Source organism: Empidonax traillii, unplaced genomic scaffold (assembly GCF_003031625.1).
Source record: "Empidonax traillii isolate 1590-97213 ecotype Southwest subspecies unplaced genomic scaffold, ASM303162v1 scaffold132:size1788729, whole genome shotgun sequence".
Lineage (NCBI taxonomy): Eukaryota > Metazoa > Chordata > Aves > Passeriformes > Tyrannidae > Empidonax > Empidonax traillii.
In genome coordinates this window covers 842911-861598 of record NW_020955325.1, presented here as the reverse complement: position 1 = coordinate 861598, position 18688 = coordinate 842911, and the positions used below count along the sequence as shown (strand labels likewise).

General features: G+C 44.2%; 1 protein-coding gene across 1 annotated transcript in view; it reads right to left on the bottom strand.

Annotated features, from left to right (window-relative positions):
• The window catches only part of ADCK1 (aarF domain containing kinase 1), an 81892-nt gene that overhangs the window by 59973 nt on the left and 3231 nt on the right, over positions 1-18688 (bottom strand). Inside the window, 4 exon segments of the mRNA XM_027883674.1 lie at positions 8060-8239; positions 8241-8306; positions 13544-13627; positions 17987-18124. Of these exon segments, the coding sequence (XP_027739475.1) occupies positions 8060-8239; positions 8241-8306; positions 13544-13627; positions 17987-18112 (456 nt within the window). The 5' untranslated portion in view covers positions 18113-18124.

Here is an 18688-nt window from a genome sequence, read left to right as displayed (position 1 = left end):
GGGAAGTGAGGGCTGGTCTTCCTCCATGGGGAGGGTGGGGGGAAGAGCTCCAACAACGCCACAGTAGGAGTTAGCTGTCACTGAAGCTCATACAGTTATGGCTATGACTTCAAAGCTAAGTGAAGGATCCTAACAGCAGGAATGAAGATAGAGATCTGACAGCCTCTTCCCTTAGTCCCCACAATCCATCCTACAATAAAGTAGAGCTGGAAAAGCTATGGACTCCACAGAAGCCCAAACAGACTAAAGATACACTGAAAAACACTGAAAGATAAGTTTTATCAGGATGGATGGCACAAGCACCAAAGACAAGATTGAGAAAGCTCAGCTAAGTCTCATCTAGCTCAGCAGCTGAGGGTCAAGACAGAGTAGCTCCACACAGTCTGCTCTCCTACTGTGAGTGTGCAGAAAAGAAGGAAGCGCAGAAGCAGCCATTGCAGCTGGAGGGAAGAAATAGTCACATCCACTTTGTCAACGCTGAAGAATGTGGGCTGACATTTTTCTCTTCCCAACAGTTGAATCCCACCCTACCAGCTGCACGTCACAGCTGACCTCCAGTCAGGACCTATCTGAGTCAACGTCAGGCGATTAAATCATGCAGCAGCAGCTTCTCCCCCTTGTACATATGCAACTTCTCTCCTGGCAGGTCAGTCCAACGGCCACAGGAGCAGCAAGCGGGCTCCCTCTCTTACAGCCATGCAGACACACACTAGCATTCAGCTGGGTGACAGAACCCAGAAAGAGTTTCCACTGCAGTCTTTCTAAAAAGAGTACAGCCCCTTACCAAACTGACAGAGGCAGATTCCTTTCCCTTTCTTTAATCTGAGAAGCTCTGACCTTTAAGTACAGACCTCTTCCCACAGGAACACAATGCCTGAAGACGAAAGAGACAGTAACACATGAAATACCTATAAGTGATTAAATCGGATTGACGAGGAAGTCAAGAAAGATAACGACGATGGGATTACACTGTCAATTCCAAAAAACTGCACTGACTGTCATAGCACCACATCCAACAGAGAGAATGGCTGCAGTGCCAGTAAGTCATCACCAATGGCAAAGTGCAGTTCTACTTTCAAAAGTGCCTATGTTGAAAAAAAAAACAAAACAAACACAGAATGTCCCCTTGTTACTCAGCAGGTCTGTTCCCTTTGGGGTATCAGTCAGAGCTGCTGACTTCAGTGAAAAAAATATATATAAATAACTTCAGCTTTTTCATCTAGTTGACACCACACGGCTCCACATCAAGAAAGGCAACTGGTGTATTAGTATCCCAGCAATGTCACCACTATGGGAGGCTGAGCTGGTGTCTCTTCTGCTTCATACACAATCAATAGACTTGTTAAACTGCAATTAGAAGGTCAGATCCTTCCTTGCAGCCACTCCTGTGCTTTCTCACTGAAAACAATAGGTTTCTGCAGGTGTTAAGGGAAGCAGAATTTGGAAAAAATTGGCTTTGTGGGGTCAGAAAAGGTAGCATTTGGTCAACTGAATCCTTATGGATGCTGAGAACACAAGGAAGAGAGAGAACTTACATTGGCTTTGAGAGGACCACTTTAAAATAGCATGAGATAGCAGTTTAATGACGTAAAAGATAAATACCTGAAATGGCGCCAAACTGAGATGAACAAAAGGAGAGCCCAGGTGAGGCTGCATGTTGATTATTCATTATCCAGAATAGATGGCTTTTGCTCCCACAATAAGCAGAAGGAATTACCCCCAGCAGTACCAGAGGCAATTGCCTTTACTGCAGCTGGTATCACAATGAACAACATTGTACATGCCTCCCTTGCACTTGGCTGTGGCTCACCAAGGTAGTGAGGGGAATAAAACTGGGATCATCTTTATATACAATTATATATTCAACATTTTTCCCTTTCCATTGCCAGTTGTTGAGTTTTCCCTCTCATCTTAGAGGTGAATGAGCATCCATGAGGCAGGGATGCTGCATTTGTAAATGCCAAACATAAGAACCCAAAGTAAAATAGCCAGTAAAGCTGTTGGATGTCTTGTTACACTCTAATTTTAAGGAAATAGAGTGTCCTTCCACCTGCAGACTCACCATCAGTCATTATTTTATTTAGAAGGAATTGGGTGCAACAGAAAACTTTACCAGTATATTGGGGAGCTGTACATACAGACAAGAAGAAAAGGAGCAGAAAACCTCCACTTGCAGGTTACCGATCTCATCCGGAATCAGAGTTTCCGGTCAATATTTAAGAGTGGTTCAGCCTACAACATTATAGAATAGATTTCTGCACAATTGCTTGTGAAGGAACATCCCTACCTTTATCCTCTATCCTTCCAGAGAAGGAACTACAAATATCAGGAAAGGGGCTTTATCAAGTAAAAATCTAGGGTGCCTTTTTTCTTAATTTAAAAGATGCTTATTACCACAGCCCTCCTGCGCAAGTACTCCAAAGGGCAGGGTAAGGGAAGCCTGGTCCATCACTACTCTTTACACTTTAGTGGGGAGAAAACTGCATACTGGGTAGCGTTTGCCACAATTTTAAAAAGAAAACACCATCTAGGAATCCAGAAGATGTTTCAGTCTGAATCTGACATTGCTTCACAGAACAGGGAGAATATAGTGCAAAAGGCAAGAAAAAACAAAGATGCTGCTGCACTGGAGATAACAGGCTATCTCCTTTGACAGGCTAGTCCAAGATGGCTAACGTCTAACCTTGGCTAGAAGGCAAACAGTTAACTCAAGACAGAAGGCAATTAGTGCAAAACCTGACAGAACAATAATACTGACAAAGATCCTCCAAAGAATCAGACCTTGTTGTCAAAGTACAGTCAGTACTGTGTATATTCCCAAAGGCAAAATTTGCATGCCAAAAAGGACCATAGAGAATTAGCACAACACAAGATGGATGTAAAGCAAAGAAATGAAATCAGATGCTAGTAATCCAAAACTAATGCTATGACTTCTAGCCTCAAATATTTAATATTAAAGCATTTACATATTTCACACAGAGATACAGAGATCCCATGAAGAAGAATGAAGTCACAGCGAAACTGGGAGTTGATGTCAGCAGGCAGGAGAAGATGGAAAATGGGATAAACGTGATCTTGATTTGGTCTCTGGAAAAGACTGGAGCTTCACTGTTCTCTCATTAAGGAGATCATGGCATGGAAGGGAGCTGTACATTGATTTCCGCTGAAGATTGGCTCCTTTTCTGGACAGGGACAGAGCGCTGCAGGGACAAGCACTTAGCTGGAGATGGTAAGATGGAACTCAGTCCTAACTACAGAGATCCTTTGACGAGTGACTAATGCCTGACTTGAGTGCGCAAGACTGGAGTGAGACATCAAGGCAAAGCTGGCAACAGGAACAGGCCTCATCCAGGAGCTTCTTTAAATCTACATTATGCCTATTCTGAAGCTTAAAATTGGCTCCTTCTTAGCTGTTTGCTCATCAACATCTGGCATTCACTAGCATCCCATAGTAGCCAGTCGGCTTGGATACATACCTGTATATATATGTACCTCTTTGAAAGCACAGTTAGCAGGTCTACATGGATTGCTGCCCTGATTACACATACCTTGGGTGAGCTTCTAAACACAGCAATGAGAAACACAAAGTCTTCCCCCTCTCAGCATTGACAGAGTGCTTCAGTCACAGGGAGGCAAGATGCCTCCATCCCCTCTACTATAGGAAGGCAGCCATCTTTGGGCCACACCACAACAGGTCCCGGAAAGCATCCCACAAGAATAACTTGAAGCAGGTAGTCTGCAACTTCCAGGGGGACATGACCAAATGGAACATCATTAGCCACCTGGAACACAACTAGCACATCAGATTCGACCTCCCTGATAGAGAGAACCCCTAGTGGCAATAAAGCAGTCCAGATTACTTTGTGTCTTGTTCTAAAATCCATAAAATCCACAAGTCCGGCATTCCTCACTTCCAATCCTTCATGATGCTGCTCAACCACAATGCGGAGAGAAGACACCGGTCCAATACCAACCATGAAGACCTCCCCTCCATATGGCAATGCCCAGACTCAAGCTCATTTTGGGACATAATACTGGAAAACCAAAACCTCAATAAAAGCATGTTTGAAAATCCATTCTATACTCTAGTTTCACTTTTGCAAATCCCCTATCTCCAACAAAAAATGTGTTGGCTTACAGAGAAGCATGTGTTTCTAGCAGTTGTATGGGAGCTGCTAAATTTTACTATTCATTTGCCTAAAAGAAGAAAAAGAAATCTCCTCTGTTGGCCTATTAATCTGTCATAACGAGATTCTTCATAATTAGTTTGTCCCCAACAGTTGCTTTGTAACAGTAGCGAGAGAATATTTCAGGAATGGCAATTACCTCCGGTGTCAAAATGATGGGGAAAACAAATGTTCAACCATCAACAAAATGCAGTGCCTTTTCCACTCCCACCCGATGGTGGGTGACAGCACTGCACATCAGAATTACAGTGCGGTTAATTACTCGGCATGTTGCAATTGAGAATTCATTTCCCCTCTTGAGATGAAATTTGTTGAGCAATGCAGATGGAAGGAGGGGCATCTGCCACTAGGATGGGGGTCATCTGAGGAAATGGTCTTATTGATACATTGCTGTTTCTTTAATTTACTACATAAGTCCAACAATTTTAAGCAGTGAGCACTATTTAAAGGAACTTTCTTTTATTACCTATACATATATCCCACCATTTCAAAGATTTTGCAAAAGGAAAGAGTTTGGCTTCTTTCCTGTTGCTTTACTTAAATTTAATATCCTTCAAAAATAATTCATGTCTGTACTAGTCTTTCCATACTATCCACACTAACACAAAATACAATGGGTTTCTTGGCCATTTGTAAATGGAAGAGTTCCTTGGGCTGGGAGCTCACTGGATTTCAGCACATTATGGAACCTGACATCTGTTTCTGGTGTGAGATTTCCAGGAACGAAGCTAAGGCATACACAGCGTGGAGCTGGTCTCCTCAGATGAGGACCAAGCTCTGCCAGAGCTAGGAATCCTATTCCAGAAAGGGACTAGGAAGGGGAAACCTGCTGTCTTGGCTGTTGACACAAGTGTGCAAAACCGCAGCCTAAGAGAGACATCCTGCCTGGGAGAGCTGTCCTGCCTGGGTTTGGCACCTGGGTCTTAGTTCTGTCAGAAAATTAAGATCCCGGCAAATCTTTCCCACGTAAATTACTAAGGAATGCAAGGCCGGGTGGGGTAAACCTGTATCCAATCTGCCAGCAGCATGGCGGGGGTCAGGGAGGGGGTAGCTAGGGCTGAGGCACCAGTGGGGAGAGGTAAGGGCAGAGCTGGAGGAAGCAGGAAGCTGATTCAGGCCTGGTAGAGGATGGCAGCACAAGTGAACAGAGGTCACCTGTGCAGGGCGAGTGTGGGAAACTGTATGAGTTCAGATGGGGATACACCAGGAGAGATGCACACATGAAGCTGCTTCTGCATCCATTTTGCTCAGTCCTCGACCACATTACCAAGCACTTGCTACCCTAAAATCAAAACAGAGGTTTAAAAGAATTAAACATCGCCCTCACTCCTGATATAGATTCAGTCCCTAGCCTCTGGCCTTTGGGGAAAGTGGACGTCAAGGAAAGTTGCAGTGGATCTAATCTTGCCAGTCAGGGAGACAAGTGATAACAGCTTCTGGGAGCCCCTTACATGCATGAAGTTACAGTCATCTCATCTTCAAGCACACAACCCCAAGCAAGCACCTGCTCAGGGTGAGGAAAGCGTGGTTCCAGGTAACAGCCTTGCTGTTTCTCACTCTCCATCACTCAGGAGCCATCATTTCAATTTAATAACATTCCCCTGCCAAGGATCACCACTCTGTATATTGGCAGGGAATAACTCCCAATTCAGAATGCCACAGCAAAACTTCAGCTTGCTGCAAGAAATAGAAGCAGGGAAGTTGTCCTAGAGAGAAAGAGGAGAGACAGAACAGGTGATACCAGAGCACTGCAGAGATTAAACAGCTCCTGCTGGGCTCTAGAAATGCCCAGCTGTGTTGCCTGACTGTGAATGCAAAGGAAAGGGCCCAAGGGAGGAAAGCGTATCTTCCCTACTTCTCATCACACAACAGTCCTATGATAAACAAAGCCTGCTGCCCTTCAGCAATTCTGTAAAAAACAACTTGTGTTCAGAGAAATCCTACAATAACAAACTGCACAGTAACAGAGTTCACAGGCAACTCAAAATGAGTACATTTTCAAACAGAGACTGCAGGGGCCATAAAGACATTTTAGGAGATGGTGTTTTTTTGAAAAGCAATTCTGCTAGTAACCTTTTCAGTGAATTTACCTCTAAATTCAGCAAAACTAGCAAGATAGTAAACAGATCCAGGCTTGGCAGGAGGTATTTCATAAAACACTGGGCAGGTACATATACGTGCAGGCTCACATGCAAATTTGTTGTTAAAGTGGGGCTAGGAACAGAGTGGAGGCTGTATAAAGACCACCCTTGTCACTATGTTTATCTGCTCACTGTGAGCCCCTTCCATGTCACATCAACTCAGTATACTGACAAAAACAAGTTGTTACTGGTGTCAGACCTGCCAAGATGCTGCTGCTGTAGAGAAAGGAGCAGCAAGCTGCTCTGAATGGTGCACCATCAGCACAATTTGCAGCCACTGAAACAGAACTCTCAAGCCAAAAAAGACACAATAAGCAAAAAACCAAGAAAAATAAAGACATCTCAAGCCAGTTCTATGGGATCAAAAGCAGCCTTAACTAGTCTGGCAGTGAATGTGATTACCATCTTGGACTGACTCTTCTAAAGCCATCTTTGAATCTTTGACTCTGTCTCAGAGGTGGCTACTTTACCAGAAGTACTCCCACCTGAACACACTGGCACACGTCTACAGGCAAACAGATGTTTCTGTCCAGATGCACAGAAACGCAGATTTCTAGGCAGGACACCTGAACACCCTAGTAAATAAAGCAAGGGATAACTTTAAAACCTAGTACTGAACATTAGTTTTTGGGTTGTTCCTAGACTAAATCAGCAACTGCCCCAGCTCAAGAGGAGCCTAGTCCCCAGGGCTTCCTCAGCCTCAGAGAGTCCTGCCTGGTTCTGAGGCACCAGATGGAAGAATACAACAGTTTCTTTCAGAGACACCTTTCCCTCAAGTACGCAAACAGGGTAGCACCCACAAACATAAAAGAGTTTGCCTGGAACACACTAAGACACCTCCCACATTGCCAAGAAGTCTAGAGGAGTGTTTGCAAGACACCACCCACCACAGCAACTCCCTCACCACTGACTTAACTGACTAAATGAAGACACTGGCTTGACAGGTAGGATAATTGTGAGCTACCCTCCAGCACATCCTTTTATCAGATACACTTTGTGGAGAATGTGATAAGGTCACTGGTTTAGCAGAGTAAATCTACAGCATTCAGTCCTGCTCTGAAGTTCCAACCTGGCCTGATACATGAAATACCTTCTGCACAGCACACTACTTTCTTCACTCCCAGTTTTACATCTCTGTACTCCTAATTTTGGGTCCTTCAAGATGGTGTTTCATTGCAAGCTGACTACAACAACCTTAGGAAAGGGAACAGAATCCACAATATGGATCTTGTTAAGGACTCAAAGGGCAAATAAAACAGCACTTGAGAAGCCCAGTTTGACATTGCAAGTACTGATACGTCTCTATTCCCAAAAGAAATTTGTAGGTATTTATTTTTCCTAGTCTCAGATAAGATAATTTCTACTCTCAAGCCACGTGTTTTCCTGTTCTTAAAATAGGTGAAGTACTGGCTACCTGTCAGCTCTACTGATTTTACAGGTGGCCCCCAACAACCATATACACTGGCCAGTAGTTCAAGCCTACACAGTCCTTCATTAAGAAAACATCTCAAATTAGGGCCTCATCCAAAGTCAGTGGGATCAGCCTTAAGTCACTTACAGTGGCATCCTAAGCACATACAGTTTCTGCCTTTTGTTTCCTTCCCTCTTTACACAGACCTTCAAGCCTGTGAGAAATCCTGTTTGCATCCATTGGCACCACTCACATCTAGGGTGGAAATCTAGGCAAATCAACCATGAGCTCCTCAGAGAAGATACCATCTCTTGCCATACCTCTTCACTTTGCACTGCTGAGTGTTCGTTTTTGTTCATTTCGCATTTGGGCTCAAGGCATAGTCCAAACATTAAATAAAACATGATTATTTCTCCACTTCCCATTTGTCCTTTTATAGTGTTTCTTATGATGCAAATTCCTTGCAGCACTGCATTCTTCAAAGGCTTCCTAATGGTTTGTTTCCTCACTGCACCCGGTGGGATACTCTTCAGATACACCTCTGGCTACTATGTACCTCTTCAGTAGCTGTAAGAAAGCAAAGTGATGAGGTCCTCGGGGATTCAAATGAAAAGTGATAGCCCCACCTGGAGGAGAGATGGCTAAAAGCTCCAAAGGCACACAGTGTCACTCTTGCTGGGGAGCCAAGAGAGACAGCTCAGCCAAGCGGTGTGCCAGTCAACTCACACTCATGCTCCTGCAGCAAAGCACTTCAGGGATGAGAGTGCACAGCCTCTCATATGGTGCAAAAAATGAGGCACTGCCTCTTTTTTCCTCACTTCTATCCTTCTTCCTCCTCCAAAAATGCCACAGTAGATGGCCCATTTCTCTGAATAAATCACTGCAGATGACTGAAGAACATCTTGTTTCATAGGCACACATCCCAAAAAAAATGGACCTTCCTAATGCTACAAAATCAAAACCTAGTGATGCAGTGGCCAGAGCGTTCAGCTGACACCACTCTAGAAAGCACAAGGAGGAAAAGGAAGTGTCGTATAATTATAAGACTTACTTTACAGCTTGTTATGTGTTTTCAGTGCAAAGCTTTTGTGCTTTATGTGTTGGCAGGAAGTTTGCTAGACAGCAGTGCTCAAAATGTAGAGTCATCAAGCCACCAGCTGGCCCTGCGAGTAGCTTTTTTAGACAGCATTAGTGTCGACCATGCCTTCTAGATGAAGAGACGTCCTGGGGAGCACGTAATAGGGCAACCAAACATGATCAGCTCAGGGACTGTGAATGGGCTCTGAAGCTCTTCACCTCTCTATTACTGGTTCCATTTAGTTTGGTCACAGAAAGTCACTGCCACCTAATGGTTATTCCATGCCTCATAGGGAAGTTCATTTGCTTTTCACCTCAGTTCACCACAGGCTGAAACACAAGCAACAAGACCCACCACTGCACACACTGGCTGCGATGTAGAATAGCCCATAGACCCCATTCAAAGCTGCCTTTTTGAAGGAATGCCATGGAGAGTTTCTGGGGACTTCTCTCTGCAGATGCAGTCTACCCCCATCAGGAAGAAACTGTTTTAGGACATCACTTACTATTTAAGGCACACACTGTTACTGAATCATGAGGGAAGCCTAAAGACACTGGCTATTTCATTGGTCTGAAATACCCAGGTTATTTTTGAAAAACACACACATGTACACCCACTCCTGTTCTTTCCAGGATCCATCAGTTGGGCAATTTCACCGTGAGACAAAACTCATTCTGAAAACACCCACCCTACAGTGAGAAGTAAACATACCAAATACCAGGAATAGCCTCCAAGGAACAAGAAACTATATTCTGTATAATGATGGAACAAGGTTACGCTTTCCATTTGCCCAGGTACTGACAGCCCGATAACCATAAATTTGAATGAGAACATCGTCATTCTGCTCTCGAAAGGAGGATATTTCATTAACTTCTCCAAATGGCTTTTCCCTGACAGAGCAATTCTGTAGCCAACAAAGTTAATTCAAGAGTGGATTCCCACTGTCTCATGAGACACCTTGATCACAGATTCTTTTTCTCCTTGCTATCTCCCTTCCATTTAAAAAAATACACATGTATCCACAGTCACAGCAGTAGCCTTTTGTCTTACAGAAGAAAATTAGTCAAAAATGCCCCGCTCAAGATTTTCAACTGTGGCCACTTGTGTCAAAATCTGCAAGACAACTGACCCACGGCAATCCTCTTACTACATTGACAACAACTCAGAATCCCACTGATGCCAGCCTTAAACAAACTGCACGTTGTGACACACCTCCTGACTGACAGCAGAATCAACAGAAATTGATGCCAGCAATGTAGGAAGCGTCAGCCAAGACATCCAGATGCTACAATGAGAGGCATGCTGGAAATGTCACAAGGTAGCCTGACTTGAGACTGGGGAGACAAACACTCAAAAAAGCCAACACTCAAGGATGTGGAAGAATATCTGAGAAATGTGGCCTTCTAAAAAACAAAATCATTTGTTGAGAAATCAATAGTTAAGGAAATGGCACTGAGCAGGCTGTCCTCCTTCCTCCTCTGACCCACTGCAAGTAGGGGCAGAAACAAAAAGAAATGCCCAAACTTACATGTGGCAAAGATGTCCAGAATCATTTAATGAAACAGACATGAACTGAAGAAAGTTCGTATCTCTCCTAATGCTCCTGACACTAGACCTACGATGTCTTGGGGTCAACCACAGCTACCACTTGCCTTGACATCACTACACTGGCATTATCATCATATGCAGGAAAAGGGCACATACCCCAGGGAAGGATCTTTAACTTAGGATAAAGATAAAGTTTCCTATGTGGTCCAGCCACCAGTGGTGAGATGAAGCAACCACTGGGAAGGACATAAAGCCTGAGCACTTAAGCAGATTCATTCAAGCGACAAGACAGGAGTGGAAAAGAGAAGACATTTTTTTCTCTTGGCTGTTGCTGAGGAAAGGCTGTGAGTGCCATCAGCTAAGTGGATTCTTTTATCTCCTTGTTGACAGGAGAACCAACCTCAGGATACATGGTGAATTCCCATCTATTGCTCCCTGCGTTTATGGTAAACAGTAAAACACCCCCAATCTGCTGACCATAAAAAAGTGCTGAGAACTGAGGGGCTGAGACTATTAGCATCGAATGTGGTCCCTGAGGGACAGAAAGATATAGTAAGATTGAAGATAATTCCTTGGAGTTAATCAGGAACCTGGCTAAAAGTCCATGGGGAACCCATTTCCTTCTTAATCTGTTTTGCATTTAATTGCATCCTAATGACTGTGTTCCTGTTTGGCCCCAGTAGGTTCAGAGACTGGTGCTGCCACTGAAGCTTCCCGTCTCTCATCCGAGGCCATGGGTAATTTAGAGACTCCAATTTAATGGCTTGCTGGGAATCCATGGAGAGCGAGTTAAGCATTATTTGTACTGGAGTAGCACCCAGCAGTACCTTGCTGAGTACAAGGAAGAGATCCACAGAAAAAAAGTGTTTTGCCACTCCCACCTGCAAGCTCATCTCAGACATATATGTAGCTGCACCACCTCACCGGAGACACAGGCACAGCAGCCACATCCAGACCTTTTGGCACCATCTGCAGTCCCATGGCCACCATGTCACACACACATACACCCTGCCTCACAGAATCTCTCTTCTAGGAACAGCACCAAAACTGAGTCTGGAAATCAGTAGCCAATTCATATACGTGCTTAAAAGAAAATTCTAAACTCTCAATTTATGAAGAGGAGGTTAAACTGGCCTCACTGGAAGGACAGAATGCAAAGAGAGTATGATGAATCGCTGACAGCACCACAGATCTCTCCAGGGAAGAAGCTAGTAGAAGCAACATCTGGATAAGTATCCTTAATACACAACACTTACCTGGGAGGCGAATTCACATCTTCTTGGCCCCCTCCAGTGACTTATCTTTAGTACCAACTCCAATGGGGCAACTTCTTAAAAGTGATTCTGAGCTAGTACAAGACTAACAAAATCAGCTCCCACAGAGAGTTAAAAGAGCTGCAAAATGGTAAAGACTTGGTTGCCATTTACTTAGAACTGCACTGAGATAAAGGATTTGGTGTGCAATTGTCCAGGCCCAAAAAAAATCTCCCACGCCAAACCGATGCTCCGCTACTACAAGCTCTACAGGGATGTTGCTGAGGAACCCACAAGTGCTGTCACTGCCAGGCTCAGTGGTGGCACTCCTTAACAAGAGGACAGGCCTCCACTGGCCAACATGTTTTACTAACTCATGCTACGTCTGTGCCTGCTTTCTCTTATCTCCCAGCTCATGCCCCTTCATGCAGCCAAAGGCTAGTGCTGGCTATGCCCCAGAGTCCTCCTGCGCCATGCTGGCATGCTGTGCTTGCCGCTGGCTCTGCCACATGCAGGGGCTGACTCAGCTAGTCTTGGCTGCCAACGGGGAGGGTGCAGCTCTGTGCAGTGCCAGGAAACAGGGCCCTTTCTGGATGCTTGAGGCATGGATTGATGAACCATCAAAATCTGCATGACAGATGTTAATGAAGCTATGGGAGACACAGCAAAAGTGTTTGCAACGGCTGTTGCAAACTCTGCCAAATGATAAGCTGTCCACAGCACTGATAACTCGGTAACTCGGGCATCACTTAAAAAAGCTACAAACAGCCCTTCCTTCAAAGGAACAGGACAAAGACATGGGCAGAGGGGCAGTGAAGCTCCAGACTCCCACACATCTATTTCCATTTTATTCCAGGGCATCAGTGCCACTCACCTGGGATGTGGAGCTACAGCAGAACACCTTAGCAGTAGAGGATGAGAACAAGCTCAAGGAAGCCATTTTGCAAACTATCCCATATACACTAAGACCATATGGATGATGTGGATTTTCTGCCAGAGGAATACTACACCATACTGGAGAGCAATGACACTGATTTCTACTTTACCCAACACTGTTTCCAGCTTTACAGTCCCTCCAGTCTAACACTCCATGCAGTATGACCACATCAGTGGCCTAAGAAGAAACATTAAGAAGAAAAATGAGGTTAAATACCTTACTTCAAACATACTATGCAGACTGGCCTAATGTGGCACAAGCCATATTTCCCACTCTAAGCAGGTCTGAAGCTGGAATAGCAGAGAAACCCTGGCTACATACACCACATGCACTCAGCTAAAACCAGATGTCATTCACAGCTCAAGGTACTAGAGGGCTGTACTAGAGGTGAAGCACAAGACTTGAAAAGAGAAACAAGGGTGCTTATCTTCCTTCTCACCAGAAATGTTTTTTCTATTAATGTTAATTACTGATATCAAAACACAATGTGTTTTTCACTAAGATGTACACTTCTTCACACAATTCTCACTTCCTTAGAAATCTGCAAGTCTGATTCATCCCTATTATTTCCCTTTCAACACACTCATCCTACTTAAATCCCTCAGCCTTCATGTTATGGCCACTACAAATCAAAAAGCAGGATAAAAAAGCACTGACAGGCCACTCTCAGCATTGACCTCCACACAACCAGTCTGGCAGTGAACCCATGGCACAGTCCAAACACATCTTACTCCACACACCAACTACTTGAATTGGACATAAGCAAGCACCGGTTGCATGTGGCTACTTTTATCAAGGGACCTTCTCCATTGGGCAATGCAGGTCCTGCAAGAAGCTTATCTAATATGGAGCTGTTGTCTAATGTAGCTGTTAACAATTTGGTAGACAGCATATTGAATTATTAAGCTGACAGTTTCACAGCAATGGCTTTGGCAACACACCTGTGCCTTGCACTTTCCAAGGAACACAGTTCAGTGCTATTACCTACCTGTGATTTGAGGAATTCATACTCCTCTGTTCCATATGGGACACTCCGAAGAGAGGTGAGGTAGTCATAGGTGATAACTGCTGTCTGCAAATGAAACCAGAAATGTTGAGCAAGCTCTGCAGTTATCAAAACAATAAGACATCTGTTAAGGAGAATGTATATAGCTTAGGCTTCAAAGTTTAGGATCCACAGTGAAGCCTGTGGTAACAGACCCATTAGTAAATTAAATGAAAATATTTCAATTTCAATGAATGCTTATAAAAAACAGTGCAGGGGCCTCAATGATATGTAGTTATTAAAAATAAGCAACACTTGGCACTCCTATATTATCTTCTATTTGAGGAGCTCAAAGCATTTTCCTAATCTCTGCACAGCACCTTTCAGAGTGGGTTCCATTCTTAGTCAACCATCTGGGGCTTCCACCATAAGGTCTGCTGCTAGTAACAGAGGCCACACAGACTCTGTTTGTGCCCCATCAGTTATCCCACGCTGCATCTTCACACCTCCAACCTGCCTAACCAGCTCACTCTGGGTAGACGGCTCAGCAGGGAACAGAATGACTGAAGACAAGCTCACAGTTCAGCACAAGCAGCAGTACTTTCGGGGATATTCAACTGCACAGAGGACCACAGGGCTAAAGGGTCAGATACCAATTACAAAATCACAATATGGGGATCCAGCTAAAGCTTTTTAGCTAGACACAGCCACAGACAATGAAATTAGATTCCTAAGTGCCTCAATGATTTCTGAAAACAGATCTAGGGTATTCCACAATTCCTATGACCAAGGTTCCTCTCTTTCCATAGTCAGAATGCCAGTGAATGGAAGTGAAGCATACAGGTCGTGTTTGGACAGAGAGAAGGGAATGTACACCTGGAGGAGCCTGTCCACTAACCTGTCTTTGGACTTCAAGATCCTTGCCATGAAGAACCATTTGCACAACTTCCATCAAAAGCCAGTTTTCCTAAAATCTCCCTGCTGGAGAGGTAGCATACCATTCTGGCACAGGACACTAGCCCCATGTTTCATCAGAAACATGCCCAGGAAGGGCATAAAGTACAGCTGATGTATCATGAAAACCAGGGAGGCAAGGGAATCAAACCTGGTTTGAGACAAAGCCAGTGGAACTGATGATAGGGAAACACTCAAAAGCTCAGAAAAGCATCCAAGAGGGGACTAAGCTGGGAATCAGTTACAAACAGACACACTCCTTTCTTGTGGAGGTTAGGTTTCTCATGTTTCCTGTTTTCCAAATTGTAAACTGAGCATAGCAAATTTTTTTTCTGGCTTTTCAGGCTCTCTTGCCCCTGGTGAACTCAGGAGCCACACAGAGACCATTCAGAAGAAAAATTTTTCAAAGCATCTTCACAACCTCAAAGAAAACTTTGAAGTGGAGGGAGGTTCAAATCAGCCTTGCATGAAGGCTTGAGTTGTTTCTTATGTTATCTCTGGTCCACGAGGGTAATTATCACCTCCAACTTGAAAAGAAGCAGCTAACAGATTGGCCTGTATTACAGAGGAAGAGGGAATTAATTAAGCGGTTGCTAATTACATCGTAATCTTAAACACTAAATTAATATTATGATGATCCTGATAGGCAACTGTGACATTGCCAAATCCCTGCCATTGCCTAAGATGTATTCCAGTTACTGCACAGAATGTTCCTTCCACATAACCAAAACAACTGGGATACTCTCAAAGGAATACGGCAAACGCACAAGGGCTCTGCCAGGTTTCTAATTTTACCAGAACACAGAAACTCTCTGCAGCGTGATGCTGCCCACACCACCAACTTCGCTCTCATCCACAAGTGCTGTCATTCACGTTACAGCGTGAGCCTGAGGTTTGGAGATACAAAACAACCTACAAAGTCAAGCAGTCCCTCCCTTTACAAATGCCAGATTACTTTCATTATCTTGTATCCTGTCCAGTGTCAAACATCCCAAAGACTTGGGCTTCACTTTGTATCAATGACCTCTCAACATCACACACTTCCACGGCTCCTAAACCTATCCTCAGATCTTAACAAGTCACGGTTCCCTCTGAATAGTTGTCTCTCTGTACGTAACCAAGAGCCAGTTCTGTAAACTGAGGCTTAAAAAGAAATTTTCTGCTAATGAGCTTCATCAAGTTTCTTATGGAGTCTGCAAAGAACTACTGAACCAGCATGCTTAAAATACAAGCCAACTGAAATCTTTCTAGTCAAACTCAGATAAAATCTGTCTGGAGTCTCAAAGTTACAGGTCAGGTTTCTTAATCCTCATGTGTTCTCACGGCTTCTCTTTCGTTTTGTTTTGCTTGCCATTCCATAACTCGTTTTAAATTTTTATGTCTGCTGCTACTGAACTTATTCGCTCTTAAGAATCACAGTCTCTTCATCACAGTCTGCTTTTGCCTGACTGAATAAAGCATCCAAGTAAGACGCCTGGGCAGGTCTAGACTGAAGGACAGATACTTTAGGTCCATGTAGATGCCCCCAGTATCCAATACCCAAAATCACTTGTTCGTTACTGAGTCTTATCTTTCATTTACAAAACCAGCAAGCCCTAAGCTGAGCTTCTTAGCAGTAAACATGTCTGCTCTACTGGCTTCTCCTGGTCCATGGCTAAGGAAGGACAGCAGTTCAGGCTGTCTGTGCTCAGATGACAGCTGACCTCTGACTGTCCAACAGGGAACAGGCCCCAAACTGGGAAGGCAGAGGTCACTGGCACAGCAGGACTAAAGAATCTCTCAGAAGCAACCCAACCATATGCAGTCATATAAAACAGAGGAAACACAGAATTCAAAGAGAGACAGAACATTCTTGTTTGAAAAGTACACAGACACGCAGATTTAAACTCATGCTGCCATCCCCTGCAGAAGCCTGAGCACTGGTAACTTGTTTTTTGGGGTCACTGCTCGCAGCTATGGGTGCAGAACCCTCTAATGCACTCAAGAGCAGGGCCAGTGAAGCGCTTTACAGCCAATGACTTGTGACTTCCCTGAAGGCAGAGAACATGAAAGTCAAGCATGTCTGTAGATTTGCCAGCATCTAAAGCAAAGAAAATCTCCTTTCCCCTACTTTCTATTCACCAGGAAAGTAATCTCTCACCATCGCTCAAAACACAGACCAACTGCCCAACTTCATACTTCTCACTTATTATTTTCTTAAACAGAAGATTGCCACAAAACAGTGGCTTCAGAAAGACTGAGAAACAATGGTCAAGCAGGTAGAACTCAAGGACAGACTGGTGACCTCAAACAGCCTGAACAGAAGATTCTTCTCCAGCCACAATAAGTTGTATTCCCTCTCCATGCCTCAATTTTCTGTGCCTTTAAAGAGAAAGGGATGCTCCCTGTCACCTAGCAGCACTGTCTTATGGCTAGGGACAAAGCACGAAGCTTAGCACATATTAGGTAAGAAGATTACAGTTTGCATTTCTGCCCTCACTCTTTTAAAATAAACATTCATTTTTCACAATAGTTCATGATGCTGCATGCACATGGCACCTGAGCCAACCCACGGAGCTTGTTTCTTATTGCATCTGCCCTCAGGAGCTGACTCCCTGTAAAACTCATTAATGAAGTGCTTAGAAGTCATAGAAAATGCAGACAGACAGCTGCTTACCACTGGGGGTCTGTAAATGATGGAGATTGTGGCCTGAAGTGACAGATGTATAATGCAACTGAGGTACAGGGAGACTGATACCCCCTCCAGAGTCTCTGCTCTCCATGTTCCTGGCTGCTCATGGATTCATCAGTGAATATCCCCTAGGAGAGGGCAGAAGCCTATTTGGCTAGCAGTCTCCATTCCCAGGTTTTCTGAGAAATATCAGTGATGCTAGGCAGATTTATTTTAATAGCATTTATTTTACACATCTGGAAACCACTCCAACCTCAGAAGTACGTCATCTTCCACCCTCACTTTACTCAAAACACCAGTCCTTCTCTCCCCAGATCTCTCATACTAAGGGTCATAGGGCAATGGCTACCATTCTTTATCAATACAACAACCAGGATCCCTAAAAAAAAATGTTGCAATTTAAAACATGGCATATAGAGAGAAGATGGTTTGAACTAAGCCACTGTGAAAGGCCACAGGAGATGGCTGACTTGGTGACTGACCTTGAAAGGTTGCTGATGAAGATGTGGGCCCAAAGCGAGCCCTTGCTCCAAAGGTCCCACCCTATCCAGGGAAGCAGAGATAGCTCTCTGCAGCCTAGTAGCTCCATTTGTTCCTTTCCAAAATGTGGAAACAACAGCTCTATTCCTTATGTGCTTTCATGTGTCTTCTCCCCACTGTGTGAAGAACTTGGAGAGCTAGCTCCCTATGGACCTTCTGACTTCCAGAGCCAGCTGCCAACGAGAAATGCAGAGGGAATGCAAGAAATTGCAAGTTCTTGTGAACTTCAATTCCCTTAACCATCTATGCGTCTTCCTGCACATTACTATGGTAAAACTTACTGTGGCAATGGCTCGGCCCACACGAACAATTCCAAAATCATTAGGATCCAGGAACTTGTTTCCATACATATAGATGCCAGAAGCAGCTGCTGTCAATGAGGCAAGTTTCAAAGCCCTTCCCGCCATGACTGCTGAACCCTGCGAGACACAAAACAGCAACTGTAACATCTAATAAGGACTTAGTGATCTGATGCCTACAGCCCCAAAGGATCTGACAATCCAAGTTTTAATTGCTCCTTTCCTAATGACACATTGCTAGCACTGCCCCCAGCCGAGAGCTCAAACAATCACCCAGCAACTGAACCTAAGCCATTCATTGCTATTCCTAACTCAACAGTGTCTATGGGACACAAATCCAGAAGTAACTCACTGCTAGACCTTGTGCATCCACAACACAACATTTGTTCAGGGTCCCAAAAGCTTTTCAAGGAGAAAAAGGGGGACAGAGAGAAGGCAGCATGAGATCATCAAAAGTCAATTCTGGTCCTAGCAATAGGTCCCTTCTTCAATGCAAATTCTTGAAAATACCACAGCATAGGCAGACTGCAAGGGGATAACAGAAGATATAAAAAAGCAGGGTTTAAAAAGAGCTCTTGCAACATGAAGAGCATCCAAAACTTGTTAGAAACTCTGCCAGGCTAGTTCTAAAAGCCATACATCCCAGGTGGTTGTGTGCGACTCCAGCAGTCAGAGAGTAATGCA